Source organism: Cyprinodon tularosa, unplaced genomic scaffold, assembly GCF_016077235.1.
Source record: "Cyprinodon tularosa strain WSP-4 unplaced genomic scaffold, ASM1607723v1 ctg443, whole genome shotgun sequence".
NCBI lineage: Eukaryota > Metazoa > Chordata > Actinopteri > Cyprinodontiformes > Cyprinodontidae > Cyprinodon > Cyprinodon tularosa.
The window spans coordinates 259,631-277,878 of record NW_024039167.1 but is presented as its reverse complement, the minus strand read 5'-3'; the positions used below and the strand labels follow the sequence as shown (position 1 = coordinate 277,878).

Below are 18,248 nucleotides of genomic sequence, written 5' to 3'. Positions count from 1 at the left end.
GAATATATTGATAATAATTGTCTAAATGTAACTGTACCAAATTAATATCTACCGTGTAGAATTCATCTTGTTTATTCCCCATTACTGTCAGAATGATTTATTGTTTAACATTATTTACTGAAAAGGTTCCATTAGGCGGAGTCACGTGGTGAACTTTGGGTATGATTTGGGTCAGTTAAACCCTGAGGAGGCAGAAAGCAACAGGTTGTCGGTGTGAGGGTCCCTCAACATACCGGTTTTTATCGTTTTAGACATGGTAAGTCTCCATTTTTACCATTATAGACCCTTTAAGTGGCATATGTATAAAAAAAATATATATATATATTAGATTCATGGTATCAGTGTCATGTTAGCTATCAGATGCTAATGTGATTTAAAAAGGCGGAATTTTTCAAATTAGCTTGACTAAAGCCACATTTCTACCACATTCAACATTAGCGTTAGCATCGCCCCCCCCCCAAAAAAATAATAAAATTCCGAGTTTTTCGTCGAATTTTGTTTCTTTTTGTTTTGGTCGTGCTTGGTGGAGGTCCTTGTGAGCTAAAGCGGGAGTTAAAACACAACCGCATGTTTTATGCTAATGGACCTAACACTTGAGCATGAAGTTATCGGACAAAACCTAATATTGTTATGGCCGCAATATTGATGGTAAGTTTTTGAGTAAATTTGTACATTTTATTTATTTTAATTTATTTTTTGGGGTGGGGGCGGGGTAATATATTTTTAATCAGGCATTGATGTGGCCTCCATGTAGCAAAACCGCTTAGCCTGCTGTTCAAGGTCAAAATATGAACTGGTTCGACTCTAAACTGTCTAAATATGTCATTTTTACTGTGATCGACAACTTGTATTAATTGTATAGGATTTATTTCTCAAGTTGGTGTTTTATTTTCTTCTAGGATTTCAGCAAGCCCAGAGGCATCATCCAGACCGTGCCTTTGAAGCTACCTAATGGATACATCCTGCCTGAGGGCAGGCTGACTCCCAACGCGCTCTTTGTTGGTGGGATTGACATGAAGGTGAGATCTAATAATTCAATTAAAATCAGATATTTATTGTTTTTGATTTTATGTTATAGGATTTTGCTGTTCCTTCGTTTTTTTAATATATATATATATATATATATATAAACGGTTTTTGTCTTTGTTTGTTATAGTGCTCTGAAAGAAACAGTACCAGAAACTGCAAAAATAAGATCAGACCTAGAAGGAAACCAGAAATGCTTGTCGGCCTGACAAGGCATGGTTGGTGCCTTTCTTTAAAATAAAAAAAGGGAAATTCAACATTAAGTATGATAAATCTGTATTAACTTTCTTTTTTAACAAATTAAATATTAAAATTAGCAAAACATTTATAGCTTGAAAGGATGTTTAGTGTTCTCTAAATACTAAATATACACTACATACATTTTCATCAGAGCATTTTTATCAGAGTATCCAGACTGACAGCTGATACATTTTTCAGTCAAGTTTATTTACTTTGTGCCAACTCTTAAAAGTTGACCCTAAAGCCGTAGGTTTAAATTTTAGTAAAAATTTAGTAAATGAATAATAAGAAAAGAAAAATGTAGTAAATCCAATTTATTCAACAAGAGCCCTAATATATAAACAGAATCAGACTCTAATACATGCAGTCATGATTTACAGTCTATATCAGGGGTAACCAATTAAAAATCAAATAAAGAAAATCATCAACCAGTAAAGGTCCATATACATTTTTAATTATAATCCGTTACTTTAAACAGAATTTATCAGTGAAATAAAATTAGGTTTTTATGCATCCATGTTATACATTGACTTTTTAATAAAAAAAAGAAGAATAGACAATTTTTCCATTTTAAAATCTAATGTGTTTTTTAAAGTAGAGAACAACAATCGTTCAGTTTGGTATATAGACAATTTCCTGATTCATATATTTTATAAAACACCTGAACTGAGCGTTTGTGTTTTTTTATTTTTTTTTTTTTTTATGGCTTAATGGAAGCAGTGGGCTTTAGGCTGGCCAGCAAGGTTTTAAACCTTGGTTTGAATGGTGACAAAGCCATTCTCAAGCACATATCAAGATGCTCATTCGTGAGTCTGGATCGAATTTAAATTTTTGATTGTGGTCATGGTGGAGAATCCTGCTTCACAGCAGTAGGTTGACTCAAAATGTGCAGGGTCATCTTTGAGCACATCATTTTCCGTCACCAGTTCACCGCGCTTCTTCCAGCAGTCTACACTTTTTTCAGATTTTCTCATCGTTACCCACCGTCCAGCTTGCCACATGTTTGCCTGCTGTGTCTAAGGCTACGTTCACACTGCAGCCTGAAGTGACCCAAATCCGACCTGGATCTGATCTTTTCATGGCAGTCTGAACAACACAGATCCGATTTTTTCCAATCCGACCCAGGCCACTTGGCTATGTGGTCCTAAATCCTATACGAATCTGATCTTTTCAAATGCAACATGTGTCTGAACGGCCGAGGTTGCATTCATCTGACCTGAACGCCATTAGTAAACAACAAAGGTCACTATTTTGCTTCTTGCTACACAGAAGCAGCAAGAAAAACATGATGATGCGGAGAGCAGTATGTTTTTTTAACCATCATGAAAAGATTGAGGTTTTAAGGCTTGGAAAGATCACTAGATGCGCTTCAGCGCTACAAACATGTTTACTTCCGTAAACACGAAGCACGCTGGCTTGTGACGTCATTGTGTCCTCTACTGCGCATGCGGGACACTTAAGCTGTATGAATGCAGTTTACACAGGAAATCACATACAAGTCGCATATATTTGGAAATGTGAACGGCAATGCAAAAAAAATTGGATTTCACAAACAAATTGGAATTAAGCATCAAGGCCTGCAGTGTGAATGTAGCCTAAAAGTAGATAGCAGCAACAGCCCTGAGTGGCACAGCTCATTGACTAATATGCGTCACGTGGAGCCTGCACCCGGAGGGCTTAACTGTACAAACAGCAGAAGGTAGTAAGTGAAATTAGACACTGCCGTCAAGACAGCATGCTGTAATTTCTAAATGTTTTAAATCAGGTTGGGTCTGGATTAGCCAGCAGGTGGGTCCGGATCCGGACTGTGGTCCACTAATCCGTGACCTCTGGTCTATATGTTATATATTGAAGGCTAATGGACATTTTTAGTGTAAATAAATATTCTTTGTGGTTTTTTTTTTTTACCCTAAGGCGGATGAGAATGAAATGAGGGAGTTCTTTGCAAGATATGGCAATGTCAAGGAGGTGAAAATAATCACATACCGTGGAGGGGTCTGCAAAGGGTGAGTAGTGATTTCTGATACCTTCACAGGTTAAGCTTGCTTTTAAGTTTGTCTTTATAAAGGTAAATCATTGTAAATGGGGAAACACAGAGAAACTTAAACATGACTTTTCTTAGCAAAGAGTGCAAGAATCTCCTGTACTAGGTAGTAGTTTGTTCCCTGGTGCAAACTGACATAACCTCAGTGTTTAAACTCACTGTCCCAAAAGACGTATTATTTCTACCAATCAGTGGGTACAATAGGGTGGTAAACAAGGGCCCAGTTTAATAACCTGAGTAGTAAGCAGATACTGTGAGTATTTCTACCCCTCTCTTCCCTACTCAAAGTTTTCAGTGAAGTGATACCAGCAGGGTGACCAAACTCAGAATCTAATCAACTCTGAGTTTAGTGTGAGAGCAAGCATATAAGAAGCCCTCATCAATGGAACACAGATGACTTAATTCACCACAGCTACGGCATCACAGAGGCCTCAAATAACTCAATTTGTGGCCACACCTCCCAGGGCATAGGGAATGAGGATGGAATGTGGGCTGAATCCTTAAAAGGAGGCCTCAATTATCTTTATATATATATGTAAGAGCAAAAAGTCCTTTATTTGGAAACGTGCTAAATAACAAAATTGCTAAATTCAAATCATTTTTGCGAAATCTTTACATTTGGTGTGTATTTCTTTTGATATGCATTTAATGTGTGTAGGTGCAACATAACAGGCAGCAATTAATGATTTGATGCTCCAAAAATGTTAGTGTAGCAGAATATTTTGGCTCCCCATTGCACAATAAAGGAATTTTCTATTATATTCTATAATAGTTACTTGAAAATACTCCCACATGAATCTTATTTGGTGTTTTCTGTAAATAATACAATCTGATGTCTTTATTTGAAAAATGAAATAGAGATATTTCTTTAGAAAAGAAAACATCTAATTATGCTCTAATCATCCTCTCCTGATGGAGATAGATTCAGGGTTTTCTGTGCCCCGTCAGCAGAAAACAGCACATTTCCAACACCAGCTTGTGCAGATCTCTGATTAAAAAAAAAAAGTAGGAAATACCCAGGATTTCTTCCTTCACAAAGTAATGTGTGGATGTAATTGTGCTCAGGCTAATGATTAATTTATACAGGAAAGCCAGGGTATGCAGGAATTAACCCCAGAACTCACTTTAGATTGGAAACAGGCCTTCTTTGTGAAATAGGGCCCAGTTAATTGAAAAACTGTAGATCTATGTTTCCATTTATCATCAGGGTTGAATGCATTGACCAATAATTTCATGAATACGAAGGACTGTCTCTTCATCTGTCACTAGGTTTGGTATATTAGGCAACAAATGAGGATTATGTCCTAAAAGATGATGTGTTAAAAGAAAGAAAGATGGTCAAGTGGAAAGATTTGTTAGAGTTGGACAAAAGCATATTTGTAGTGCCCAGACTTTGTCTTTGAAAGTATCAATATTTGTGGTATAAATGTGATGTATGTCATTAGTTTGTGTGAATCTTATTTTCTCATCCCTATTTTCTTTCATTCAATCGATCATTTGAACTGCTTTGTCTGTAGTTATGGATTTGTGTACTTTCAAGAAGATGTGAACATTCAGTCAATCATTGAGGTGAGTAGATGCCCCTGTATGTATGTAAAACACCCAGGATTCTCTGTAATCTGCTTAATTTTTTTTATATTTTACCTTTTAGCAACAGATCATTTTTAAAGGGCGGAAACTCAAGCTGGGACCAGCGATCATGAAACAACGGAGTCCTCGTATGTTTATAAATTCATTTTAGATTGAGCTGAGATTCCTTGCTTTTTAATCCATTACTCTTCTCTGACTTTGCAAGAGTTCATCAGTTTCCGTTCTAATGTGGCCCATTAAACCAGATGTACTTCTGTTTTTTATTTTTATTTTTTCAGGGTCTGTTCCATCCCGTCTGGTTGGGCCCTCCCCTTTGATGAATCCCTCTCAGTATATGTACTGTGCATGCTGCTCACCTTTGGGAGGAGTGGTCACACATCCCTCACCTGCCTTCAGTGGGGCCAGCCCCTATAATCAGGTGACTCTTTTTCCAATGTTTGGCAGGCAGACTGATTTAAAACTAAATTGAGCCCTTGCTTGAGAAGCATTGATGATCATTTTGAAATTGAAAGGCATCACTTCTCAAACCATTTTGTTTTTAGATAATCAGCCTTCATTTATCACCATAATATTATTAAGCTTTTTTTTTTCTTGATTCTTGGATCAGCCGTACCCATACAGCAACTTCACTGGAGTAATTGTTCCCCAGATGCCGATGAGTTACACACAGAATCCATACCCCTACCAGGTGAGCCCGTCACATTATCACTGACCCCTCGCACCCCCACCATGGACTGTTCTCCCTGCTGCCCTCTGGGAAGAAGCTTTGAAGCATTCAATGAAGGTCTAGTGCAGCGGTCCCCAACCTTTTTTGCACCACGGACCGCTATATGTCAGACAATATTTTCACGTCCCGGCCGGGGGGGGTAAATACGATCAAGTAAAATGATACGACTGGCATAAAATCAAATACAAACAGCATAAAAATAAAACAACAAGCGGTCCCATCTAGGTGTAATCGGAGACAATGACACACGAGGTGTGCTCCTGATGTCCAGTCTGCTTCGTAGCTTTGTTTTGGTCGCTGTAACCGCAGAAAATCCCGCTTCACAAAGATAGGATGTTATAGATAGCATGAGTCCTGAACTGAATTAACCTGTGTCAAGAGGCACAGATGCACCGAGTGATGTAATTGGGAGAGAATACCGCAATTTTTTATATTTTTCAAAATAAAACACCACTGAGACTCTGATCATCGATAAATTTTATATATATATATATATATACACTTTTTTTCTGTGTGGCCCGGTACCAAATGACTGACGGACCGGTACCAGTCTGCGGCCCGGTGGTTGGGGACCGCTGGTCTAGTGGATTCCGAAACAGCTTCTTCCCCACCTCCATCAAACTGCTGAACTTTTGAGATAACTCTAAATGATGTCACAGACTGCATCACACTGATGCCACCAAACCAAAACACTGCATATTTGCGCCATATACATTTAATGCTCTGAACTTCCATACCAATGTTTTTTTGTTTTTTTTGTTTTTTTTTTTTTTGCTGTCACACTGTTAATATTTGATCATTGCTGCACTTTACGAAATGGAATTGTCATGAAAGCTGTGCAAAATGAATGTTTGTTTTGTAGACACAGTATAAACAAAGTTGTCTAAGTCTAATGTAAATGCAGAAACACAACCAGTGGCAAGAATTATCCCACATTGCATCTAGATCTATACTTTTTAAATTGCTGTGCTTGAATTTGAATATCTGCAGAGCCTCATATTATTGTGATACCAGAGCTCTGTTTGCTTTCATGTTATTACCCTTTTATTGGACTATAGAGCGCACCTCACTATAAGCTGCAGCCACTACATTGTTTTGAAAAAAACTTTAAATTTACATATATAAGCTGCATCGGGCTTTAAACTGCTGATATCTACTGAACTGTCTCCCACTAAACCTCTAGAGGAGTCCTACATATAGTCCCTGGAGTAGGGATGAAGAAGCATGCTAGCTCCCGTTAGCTTTGGGTTTGCAGCAGTAAGAGCTTATACTAAAAGATGGGGCCTCGTCTGCTCTTTATTTCAGCTCTACATGAGTTGAGCCCAGTCTTTTCATTGATTCAGCTTTAATGCGGGAAAATGTGTGAATTCAGTACATTTGTTCTTCGTTGTGCCTGCTGCTAGTATATTTTGTGCTGAAAAAAATTAGCCCGTTATTCTTTCATTTCCAACTTGGACTTCCCCCTCTGGCCGTTAGGAAAAATCCACAGAAAAGCTACAGCTTCTTATTAGCTGCATGGTTCAAAGCATGAAGAAAAAGTAAAGGCTTATAGTCTGGAAAATACGGTACTTATTCTTTTGTTGAGGCTTTTATAAACTCCTATGTATAAGTATATGTATCAGTGTACACATCTATATCTCAAAAGGCAACTTGACTTGGGTCAGAAGAGGAAATACAAATGGTATTATATCGTTACATCTCTGGATTTCCTACTTTACATTGTTTTTGCTCGTAAAAAAATATAATAATTTGTTGATTTAAAAAAAAAAAAAAGCTTGTTTTGATGCCCCATATTTTTCTTTAATGTGCAGTACACCCAAGCTCCTTGGACACCAGACCAAAGGGCTCGACCTGTCAACCAGGTAATTTCTATTTTTTTAATTTTTTTTTGTTTTATTGCTTTCAAAGGTTTTGCAAATATTTGCTATGAGTCTTTTTTTTTTTTTTTTTTTTCTTTCGTATTTTAGTTCTGGTTTGTAATATTCATGGGCTCCACTAGAGGGCGCCGTTGTGAGTATTTTGACTTTTGAAGCAAACACTTAACTGTCTGTTTTCTGATTGTATCCCCTGTTATTAGAGCTTTGTGGACTGTGGAGTCCAGACTATGCTGACTGTGCAATAGTCTAAAGCTGTTAAGCCTCCTGCAAGGTAAAACTGTTCATCTGTGGGAAATGAACGATAGATATATCTATTTTTTTTTTTTTTTTTTGTAAATACCATGTGTCTAGGAAGAGTTACTGATGTGGCATTTATCATAAATGTCAATGGCTATCTCTATTCAGAAAAGTTTAGTAAAACTAGATTTCAGCAGATTATGAAGTAACTGAGGAATGCCTGTTTTTAATTTGTGACGTTTGAGAAAAAATTTTCTGTTTAAAACTAAATCTGTTTGTCCTAGTATAGAATTTCATAAAATGTTTATTATGAAATACACAACAAGAGCATAAGTTCATGCTTGAAGAATCCTTGCTGTTTAAATGCTTGCATTTTGGTTCAAAATACAAGAACTAAATATTGGTGTTTACAAAAAATAAACAGTTAAAAAAAGTTTTCATTTGAAAGAAACTGTTCAATCCTTGTGATCTTTCATCTCTTCTAGATGGAGCCTACGGTAGCTTCAACAAGGTAGGATGCAGACGAGTTATCATCTTGTCGTCCTGGACGTCTGAAAGCCTCCCGACCAACGCTGTGTTTTCCGAACACCTTCGCCTCCAGTTTTTCAGAGCCTTTTTAACACCAGACTGCATGAGCTTCCCCCTTAAACCGAACCACGTAGATCCCAGCCTCTTTAACCCAGATTGGTGACGTTGACCTGTGGTCGGCTGCTTTTAATTCACACGGATCACAGAAACTTTTTATAGAGCGCACTCACTATACCAACCAATGCATGGGATCACTTTTTTTTTCTTTTGTAATCCCAAAACAAAAACACTTAAATATTTTAATCTCACTTTTTTTGTTTATTTATATTATGTTTAATTTATTTTTTTCTATTTGTTTGGTTTGGTGTGTTTTAAGGGCTCTCTGTACATAGAAGTGTTTATATTTGTAATGCTAACAATCTGTTTTCTACACTGTATTTTCTTCAGGTCTAATTGTCCTCTAATTAAGATATTAACTTTCCTTCAGCATAAAGGCACTGTCATACATTTTAAGCACTAATATTTTGTGCTCCTTTTTTATTTCATTGGGTGTCAGTGTGGTGAATGCAAGGCTGCTTGGGCCTCAACTCATCAGTGTTTTACATTTTTGTTTTGGTTAAATGTTGGTCGCATGTTTCCAGATTTTCACGGTCGACAGTCACAGCAAAGATACTCATGAATAAGCAAATGTTAAAATAAAAAGGATGGAATGAAGGGAGTTTTTCACAATTTAGGTGCTTTGTTACACTGAAAAGGTTTATTTCTTCTTTTTTATACTGTTCACTGTTTGAGGTTTCTCTGTTTTTATATCTTGCACCTGATAAAATTTAATTTTATACAGCTTCATAGGGATGGACATGTGCATGTGGTGTACACCAGTTTTTTTTCTTTTATATCTTTCTGTTTTTGGACATTGACCTTAAGTTTAGCAGGCACTACTGTGTTGAGTCGTTTTCTTCAGAGAGCCTGAGAATTGTTGGAGTTTTTGGTATTTCGATTATTTTGTTAAATAAAAGTTAAATTTGTCATTTTGTCTACATTTTATTTTAAGTTTTCTCTTCCTTAGAAAAATCAAAATGTAGAAGCTTGCATGATGTGCCTTGACGTGCATAGAGTTGTGGAGAGCAGCCTGGCTTGTTTTTTTTTTTTTTTTAAAGCTCTCATCCAACTCCGTCAGGTTTGCCTGGCAACAAGCCCCCTTGTCTTCTGGTCACAGCGTTTTGTTTTTGTCACAGCCCAATGGTGTGACCGGATTCCCCAAAGCGCCCTCTCCACCCTTTGACCCACCCCTCCCTCATCCTGTTGTCAGACGTTTCTGAATTATGGATTAGTCTGGATAGCTTCCTATGAAATATAAATTCTCATAAGAAGACCCTTGAAATGCATAAAAATTTAACCTTGATGGTAGATTTACAGGATTCGTATGCAGTCTGACGAGTGACTTGGGTTGTATATAAATAGTTTCCAGGTCTGGATAAGTGAAAAACCATTTGTATTTCCAGACTATTCCGTTTCCACCCACTCCTGTAATCTGTCTGTCAACCATCCCATTCATGTATTCACCCATCTATTTGTCTCACCGTCCATCCATATGGCCAGCCATCTATTCCGTTCTTTATCCATATTTAAATGAAGTTAGTGAATCATTCATTCACTAACGCATCTTAGTTGTCCATCACCCACACATCTCTTATTCCTGTCTATCCATTTGTTGAGGCATCTATTAATTTATCAACCATCTATTCACTGATCATTGCATCTTCCCTTTCATCATCTATCCATTGTAAGGTCTATTTCACTTGCTCATCTCTCCAACATGTTACATTACAATTATTTAAACTTTAGTCCAATTTTTACATTTTAGAAACCTAATAAATTAATGGAAACTGAAGGAAAATGTGTGAAAATGAATAAAAAGTTATTCGAATCAGAATGAGATGAGCACAAACTTTTGACCTGTAGGCTATATTCTCTACATTTCTTTTTTTAAATCCATTTTTGTTCATATATCCCTTCTACCTTTAAATTTCTTTCCCTTCTTCCACTTATTAATCAAATGTATTCCAGATCACATATTTGAAGACTAATCCCTGCTGAAATATAAGCCATTACTTTTATAATGCATGCTTTAGAATCTGATAAAGAATAAAATAACTCTCTAAATGTTATAAAAACAAGTCAAATTTGAATCGTCCAGCTGTTTTATGTATAAATGGGTAAATCAACAGTTTACAGGACGCATATTTCTTGGAGAGTTTTTTACGCAAGAGGGGAACAACGGGAAGGCGAGGGGAGACGATAATCCGCCCTCTTTTTCTCTCCCCTCCTGAACACAGACGGAGTGTTTACAGTGAGATCAGTTTCCACTCAGATGTAGCTCCTAGATGAAGGATTCAGGTTTTCCTCCCATTGGATCGCAGTGGTCGTGGGAGCCGCTGCGTGCCGTGACGGGGACAGACAGTGAAGACATTAGAGGGAGAGAGGAGGATTCAACACTTCCTAAACACACAGAGACCGTCTCTATCTGGTGAGTATCTCACTTTGCTTCTTTAATAAGATGTCTGCAGGGGATTTAGGCACCGCACTGAAATAAAAGTGACTTTCCAAATATTTTGGGGGGATAATTTTAACTGAAAATAATTAGTTTTTCACACAGTAGCTTTTAAAAACAACTTTAATGCCAGCTTATACTGTTTCAGAGCCTTTCACAATAAAAGCACGATGGCGACCATTTCCGAGCAAATATTCAGTGGACTTATTTTATTTTCCTTTTGTCTATTTTTTTATTTTTATTTTTTTTTAACGTAGCAGCTCAATCTGAGGTTAAACTGAACTAACAGATGCGTGACGGAGTGGCACCGCGCTGGATGTGTCCGTGCGTAAAGTGCGCGCGCGCGTTTCACTGCGAGAAAAGCAAAAGGCGCGTGTGAGCCTTTAATGTTCATTAAACCGGTGCTGGAACTAGAAGATAACTTTTCAGTTTTTATCTGTGTAAAATGCTGAGGAAAGCAGAAATAATATAATATAGTCTGTATGCGTTAAATTAACACCTAAACTCTATTGCATTTGTTTTTTTTTATGAGGGGGTTGCGGTTACAGTACTTTTTTATCATTACAATTCCTTGGATTGTTATCTTCTTTTTTTTAAACAAAAAAACAACAACTGGGAGCTACCCCAGCCATGTGGGATGAGCTGATTTTTGGGGACCAAAAGCATACAATTTCAGACTGCATCCAGAGAGTATGCATGAGGCATTAATTAGCTGTGTGGCTACTAAATACAGGGACAGTGAGAGAATCTATGAGATCCTAAGAGGAATGTGATTTTACAGAACCACCAGGGGTGGTATTAGACAGTTTTTTCCATTGGGGAACAGGACAAGAGAATTTAACAAACAAGCAAAACAAAGAAAACTAAGTATCTTATTGTTTAATATATTAAGTGAGCCAAGGAGCTATTTGCTTCTCCCAAGCTGTAGGTTACAGACCTCTGATCTAGAAGTAAAACTGTAAAGGTTAAAAATTAAAACATTTTCAAAGAGACCAGTCTGTTACAATTTCTGTGCTAGCTAGTATCATTATAGATTGATTTTAGTTTTGTCCTCAGTACAGGGGTCATAACAGGGGCTAGTAGCAGTTCTACAGCGACCCGTCTACAATCACCCAAGGGGCCAAATTCCAACCAAACCTTTTTCTCTCAAGGAAGGAAGACCATTGGTGGAGTGCCATATTCCCCATAATTAGACTTAAAACTGCCTGATATGATGACCTTTACTGAAAGTAGCACAATCTTAAAGGTATAGTGGAGGTTGTTATATTTCTGGGTGGATCATCAAAATAAGTGGTCCTCCTAATTCTCAATCATTCTGATGATATGTTTAAATATGGCTGTCCTATATGCTCGCCCCCATTTTCACTTACCGGTGGTGAGTCTGACATAGTGGAAAATTTGCAAATCTTATTTTGGAAAGTAATCTGTATGAGCGATGCAAACAGCAACTTTTAAACAGAGCGTGCACGAGGAGAGATGGGCTGGTGCACGCCTTTCGCACACGTTTAATAGGAGATCTCTCTAGGGAGCAGGTATAGGGTTGTGCATGTGTTTTTTTTTTAAAGTCAAGAGAGGGGGACTTTTCAGAAATTTGCGAAAATCCTCCCCCATACCTTTAACAGATCACCTGCTTCTAGATCATATTTAGATGAGTTTTTTTTGTGCTTATAAGACAGATTAAATATATTTGATACTCAAACATTCATAAGGTCCATAAACGGAGTTCATGAAAAATTATTTACTGCCTACCCGAATACACTATTCAAAACTAAACTAATTAGCTTATGTTTGAGTTTTATTTATGTGTGGAAACTATGTTAAAGAATCATTGTTTACATATATGATAAAGGACACTTTCTGGATCCAAGATGAAGCTAAGTGAGTCATAACTGTAATTTCCAACCAGACCTATTACACTCTTTTAGCTTAACAACCTCTGCACCTTCTAATTCACTGCTGCCCTCATAAAATGATGGAGCTCTTCCTGAGTGGCAATATGGCAGGACAGTTTACCATTTATTCCATTTTAGTAAAAAAAAAAAAAAAAAATTTGGGTAATGTGACACTTGCCCTGATATAAGGATCATATTACATAGACCCTAGAAATTGCTTAAAGTTATAAGTTTCTATTATCTCTATCTGTGTTAGGCTTCCTTTGGTGAGTAGTATTGAGGCTTTTGGGCTGAAGGGGGGCTCCATTGTTTGCTTTCACATCTGTAATTGAGGGCTGTACCACTTTTCCCCAGTAATTTTTTTAAATTTCTTAATAATCCTTTTTTCCTACTGGTTTTTAGGAGAGAACAACCAGGCAAGAAGTTGTGCAGCAGAGCAATACATCACTGTCATAATTAGTTTTTATCCTCCTTACACAGCCTCATTAAAACACTGTTTGAGGTGACTACATTTCTGCTTAGAGGTATTGTACCTCCCTGCAGGCAGCTTTACATGCTCCCCACTCTGCTCCCTGTCTATCTGTCGCTCTCCATTTCCTCCTACTGTCTCCCCCCCCCTCATTTCATATTGCCCCCTCCTCCCTCCATCCAAGGAATCATCCCACATCTGAGACGTGGGGGAAGCCCAGTGGGAGGGATGGCCCACTCCACAGGAATCAGTCTGTCACCTCAGATTTTAAAATGCAGTGGAATATAGCACAATCATGTGGTGTACATTCAAGCCCGATACAATATAGATCTATAACAGCTCAAGCTTTATCAGCCTTATCAAATTATCTTATAATTGTCTTTTTTTGTGAGACTGTAGGCATCCGTGCAAAAGTAACTAGAACTAAATTCAGGTCCTTTCCAAAATTATTGAAGCATATTTTCTATTAGAAACAACAACCACAAACAAGACAATATAATCTTTTAAAGCGTCCCAAATAAATTCTCACAGGTCCTGTTGAGCATCTCTCTGCACTTGCCTCAGTGTGTTTCTGTGGATATAGGCTGGGCTCTGTGGGCGTCAAACCATCTGTTGTAGGGATCTTGTTCTTCTCACTGTTGAAAAGACTGTTTTTCACAATAAAGTATTCCCACTCTGCACATACTGAACACATACACATACTAACTAGGATTTTTCGTATAGAAATATGCCAAAAAAAAGCTTTAGACCAAACTGAACAAGTCATTTATCCTTATTTCAGATGTAGTGAAAGAAAAATTGAATCAGTGGATGCTTAAGCGGAGAGTTTGTTAGAAAAAAGTCAGTGTATCTCATTGTTTAGGAAAGTCTGTCGCCCAGTTTGCTGTCAGCCTTACTGGTATAAGCAATGGTTTTCCTAATGTTGCTGCTTGCCTGTACTACTTCACTGTCTAGAGTGAAACACCTTACAAGTTAGGATTTCTTGTGTATTTGTAAATTTCTTCCCTTCAACAGTTTGTGGATTTGGCTATTTTAAATTTTTTAAATACCCAACATTTTGGCTAACAATAATAGACAACTGCCACTGCATTTTATATCAACCGTACTTCAGCTCTGATTTTCCCATTTTAACACTTTTTTATCCTTTTTGTACAGTTCATGTTGTACAAAATCTGATATGAAATTATTCTGCCAACTACTCTGTTTTGTACCGATCATTTGCTTGCTCATACCTGATGGTGGGAAATTTATATTTTATTTACAAAAAAAAATAACTCATAAGCCCAAGTTTAAAAATGGTTCGAAAGAAATGGAAGTTTGGAGGAATGAAATGACGATACAAAAGTAGAAAGTGCATTAATCTGAACCTACCTGGCGGATGTTTAGGAAATGCTTTGACAACTGAAGATTGAAGGTAATTTTCTGGCATCTGCTCATATTCTGTTTTTAAGGAATATGTGAATCCAAGAACATAATTTCTCCAAGGAGGAGGCTTTATTTTTTATTTTATTTTTTTTCCCCAGTAATTGTTTTAGGGACCCTTTGCCTGCCTTTTGTTTGATTTTTTGTCTCTGTTATTTTTTTTTTTTTTTGAATTGTTTCTCCACTCACATTTTGTTTCTCTTTTAAAATGTTCTGAACACTGTTATATTTCACAGGAGTAAAGTATCTGAATCAGGGATTAGAATCAAAATAGATGATAATAAAAGCAATATTAATGAAAAAAGTTGTCAGAAACCATACAGTTACATAAAATATGAGCTTCTCTAAGGCTATGGTACCTGGTTCCTTAATATGTCCATCTATTTAAAAAAAAAAAAAAGAAAGAAGAAAAACACTGATATAGTGTTGTAGTTTTAGGTTCTTGGAAAAAGGATGAGATGGGAGGAACCAAGCTGAAGGTGGGGGGTCATTGCCTGTGAGCCAGGGGAGAATATTGTGAGGACAAAGCAGTGGCTCCACTAATGGCTCCTCTGCCCAGTCTTTGTCTCAAAGCACACCACATTTTCATGCTCAGTCCTGTTACCCCCCCCTGAGCTGTGTCGCCCCACCTTAACAGTCAAGCAGCCTATCATCCAAGATTGCCACTAAGCATCATCCATACATAATGGAAGGTTCTCATCATCTCTGAAAAACAGAATATAACAAAGTTGATGTTATTGATGTAAAGTAAAGTAAATTGAAAGAATGGAAAAAAAAAAGAAAAATAGGAGCTTTTGAACCACTCTGCTAACTTTATCATGGCCTGTTGCCTGTATTTCCTCTGCACATGTCATGCAACCTATATTAGTATGTACTTATAATCCCATAAGAAGAATTTAAATATAAAAACAGAACACATAGCTGTGCAGTATGTTCTTTTTCATATAATGCTTTTGACTTCATCTGATGTTTAGTGAAAAAAAAAAGCTATCAGGTGTTCTAGTATTTTACCCTCTCTACCTAATTTCAACAGATTTATCTTCTGTCTTAGTCCACGTGCAGCTTTTCTCTCCTTTACAGACGAATATTGCATCTAGTAAAACCAGCATCCCTGAAGTGACACTGGAGGTAGTAGAGCAGCGACAAAGTGCAGGCAGATTATGCTCTCACATAAATCTCCTGTCATTTCAAAACCTCTCCATTACAAAAGATTCTCTAATGAGAAGCCCTCTGCTATTCCCTGTCTTTCACCTCAATCTCTCATTTTTTTTTATTCCTTTCATCTGTCTCTCTGTCATTCCCGTCAGTCCCTTTTCAGCAAAAAAAAAAAAAATATATATATATATATATATATATATATATCTTTTTTTTTTTTTGCTGTCAAGGCCTTTTTCTCCCAGTGTGTTTTTGTGACAGCAAGGGAGAGATTGTGTTTGAAGTCAACTCACAGAGAAAAAGGCCCCTAAAAAGGCCTCAAGTCTTAAGCGCCGATGAGCTTCTCTAGCACTACAACCTTGTGTTTTCGCGTCGGTGTTGTGTTCAATTAGAGACATGTTTTTTAACCCTCTCTGACAGAGTTCATCTGTTGAAAGCGAGACCTACGCTTAGAGCTGAACTGTCGGCATACAATTAAAGAGCAAATAAGATGCTGGATCAAACAGCGGAGCAGTTGGCTTGTCAGAACCTAGACGCACAAGCAGTCACGGTGAATCTGAAAGCAACAAAAACAACTGTCACCAGCAACATAGAGGCAGCATAATTTCAGTGGTTATTTGTTTAACACGGCACAATACAAAATAAATGGAGAGAAGTATGGTTAAACATGAGGGTAATTTGTTTTAGATGTGTGGCATTACAATGGGGTTGAAGACCACATTTATTCACATCTAACTTCAGAGGTGTAAAACTGTGTCTACATTATGGCACAGTCTAAAATCTTTTTACTCTTTACTCGTGTGCATCATCCTCCTCCTAACCTCAAATCCCTTTTCCCTAAACAGCCGGAGATGAGTCCTGCTCAACAACCTCACATAAAACCCTTGTACCTTTAGCAGACAAAGCATATGAAAGTAAAGCCCTTAAGAATAATATGTTGGGACCGGATCTGCATGTCGTAACGTTGTCATAACCTGGAGCCTTGTGCTGTCTCTCTGAAGACAGTAGTTTTCAGGGCTCAGCGGGACAGTCACCTGACAGAAAGCGCTATAAAAATGGTACAAGAAGTGGAAAGCAGTTCTTCTTACATTTGTTCTAAAGATAGAAAGGTTTGACAATGTAATCTAAACCAGGAAAATATGGCTTGGATGTTAAAGTTCAGGAGATTAGTACTCGCTCACTCATCCCACCAAGACATCTGCTCTCCAGCTTATTCTTGGAGTTAATCCAATGTGTTGGGCCAAAAAGGATATATTGTTCCCAAAAGAAAGTTCTATTCCTTTCCTGGGTCTCCTCCCATTAAAACATGCCTGGAAGGATACACAGCAGATATCTGCAGATGCCCAAACCGTCCCAACTGCCCCCCTTTTGTGGTTAGAGGGGATCCTACCATGAGCTCCTTTGTCTTTACCTTTAAGATCCTGGGCGTTATTTTTGCAATACAATACAGGCCTGATGGCATTCTAACGGGGGAGACTGGACATTTAAATTCCCATCATCATCTTCTGGATTCATCTTATTTAGAGCCTTTTGTGATCATTAACGAAACAGGAGATGAACGGCATATTTGATTGTCTTGGCCTAATGAATGAATGTATGACCACAGCGTCATGTTCAGAAACATCGTAGTTTGTGGTTAAAGAAAAACATGGATCATAGATAAATTCCCATTTTCCAATGGGTCCCCAGATTAGGCTTCATAGAACAGAGCAAAACCCTTTCTTCTGTACTTTCTTGTTTGTCGGGACATGTCTTGCTCGCTGGTGACCAAATACGGATACCTTAGATATGTTATTGCAATTTCTGCAATAAAAGATGAAAAAAAATTTAACATTAAAGATTCAAGTATAAAATTCAGAATTCATACTAATTGATAATATACTGTGTTCTTATTAAACCTCCTTTCTGGACTGGAATCTGCCAGAATAATATGGAGGTTTGTTGCTTGGAGAAAAGATGTTTTGACATCCTATGTACATTTGTAACCCATATAACCTGAGCCATGTGAAGCATTCCATTTCCCTAAACTATCTATATATCTGACGCTCCATCCTGTCAATCAAGATGCTTCAATCTGACTAGAGCAGTCTTCTTTTTTAACCCTGGTCCTCACAGAAGACCTCTCTACGTGTTTTTGACAGTCTTCTGTTGTAGCACATCAAATTCAGATGATTACATATCAGCAAAAAGCCTAGTCATCAGTTAGAAATTAAAATCAGGTGTGCAGAAGCAGGCAACATGCAGGCAGTGTGACCTGAGGACCAAGGTTGAAAGACCCTGGATCAGAGACTCTAATCCAGAGAGACTATGTTCAACTGCAGGCATTAATGTTCAATTCTGATTTATATGTGACATCGGGAGCAGTGTCAGGCTAAGGGTTTTGCTCAGGAAACCAAAGTGGGGGGTTTGGGGATCAAACCTTGTACTTGCAACCTTCTCAGAGCACAAGCGCAGTGCTCTAACCACTAGGCCAACACTCTTCCTCAAGGG

General features: G+C 37.6%; 2 protein-coding genes across 2 annotated transcripts in view; both read left to right on the top strand.

Annotated features, from left to right (window-relative positions):
* Nucleotides 1–134: 134 nt before the first annotated feature.
* Nucleotides 135–9,251, top strand: dazl (deleted in azoospermia-like). Its single transcript, XM_038300260.1, has 10 exons — nucleotides 135–256; nucleotides 900–1,019; nucleotides 3,181–3,272; nucleotides 4,828–4,879; nucleotides 4,962–5,028; nucleotides 5,179–5,318; nucleotides 5,508–5,588; nucleotides 7,439–7,489; nucleotides 7,705–7,775; nucleotides 8,227–9,251. Exons 1-9 carry the CDS (start codon nucleotides 254–256, stop codon nucleotides 7,747–7,749), a joined length of 651 nt encoding a protein of 216 aa, XP_038156188.1. The 5' UTR covers nucleotides 135–253; the 3' UTR covers nucleotides 7,750–7,775; nucleotides 8,227–9,251.
* A 1,320-nt stretch (nucleotides 9,252–10,571) lies between these two features.
* Nucleotides 10,572–18,248, top strand: part of rftn1a (raftlin, lipid raft linker 1a) — a 40,097-nt gene continuing 32,420 nt past the window's right edge. Inside the window, exon 1 of the mRNA XM_038300261.1 lies at nucleotides 10,572–10,796. The gene's annotated coding sequence lies outside the window, so the exon portion shown is untranslated. The remainder of the gene's footprint in view (nucleotides 10,797–18,248) is intronic.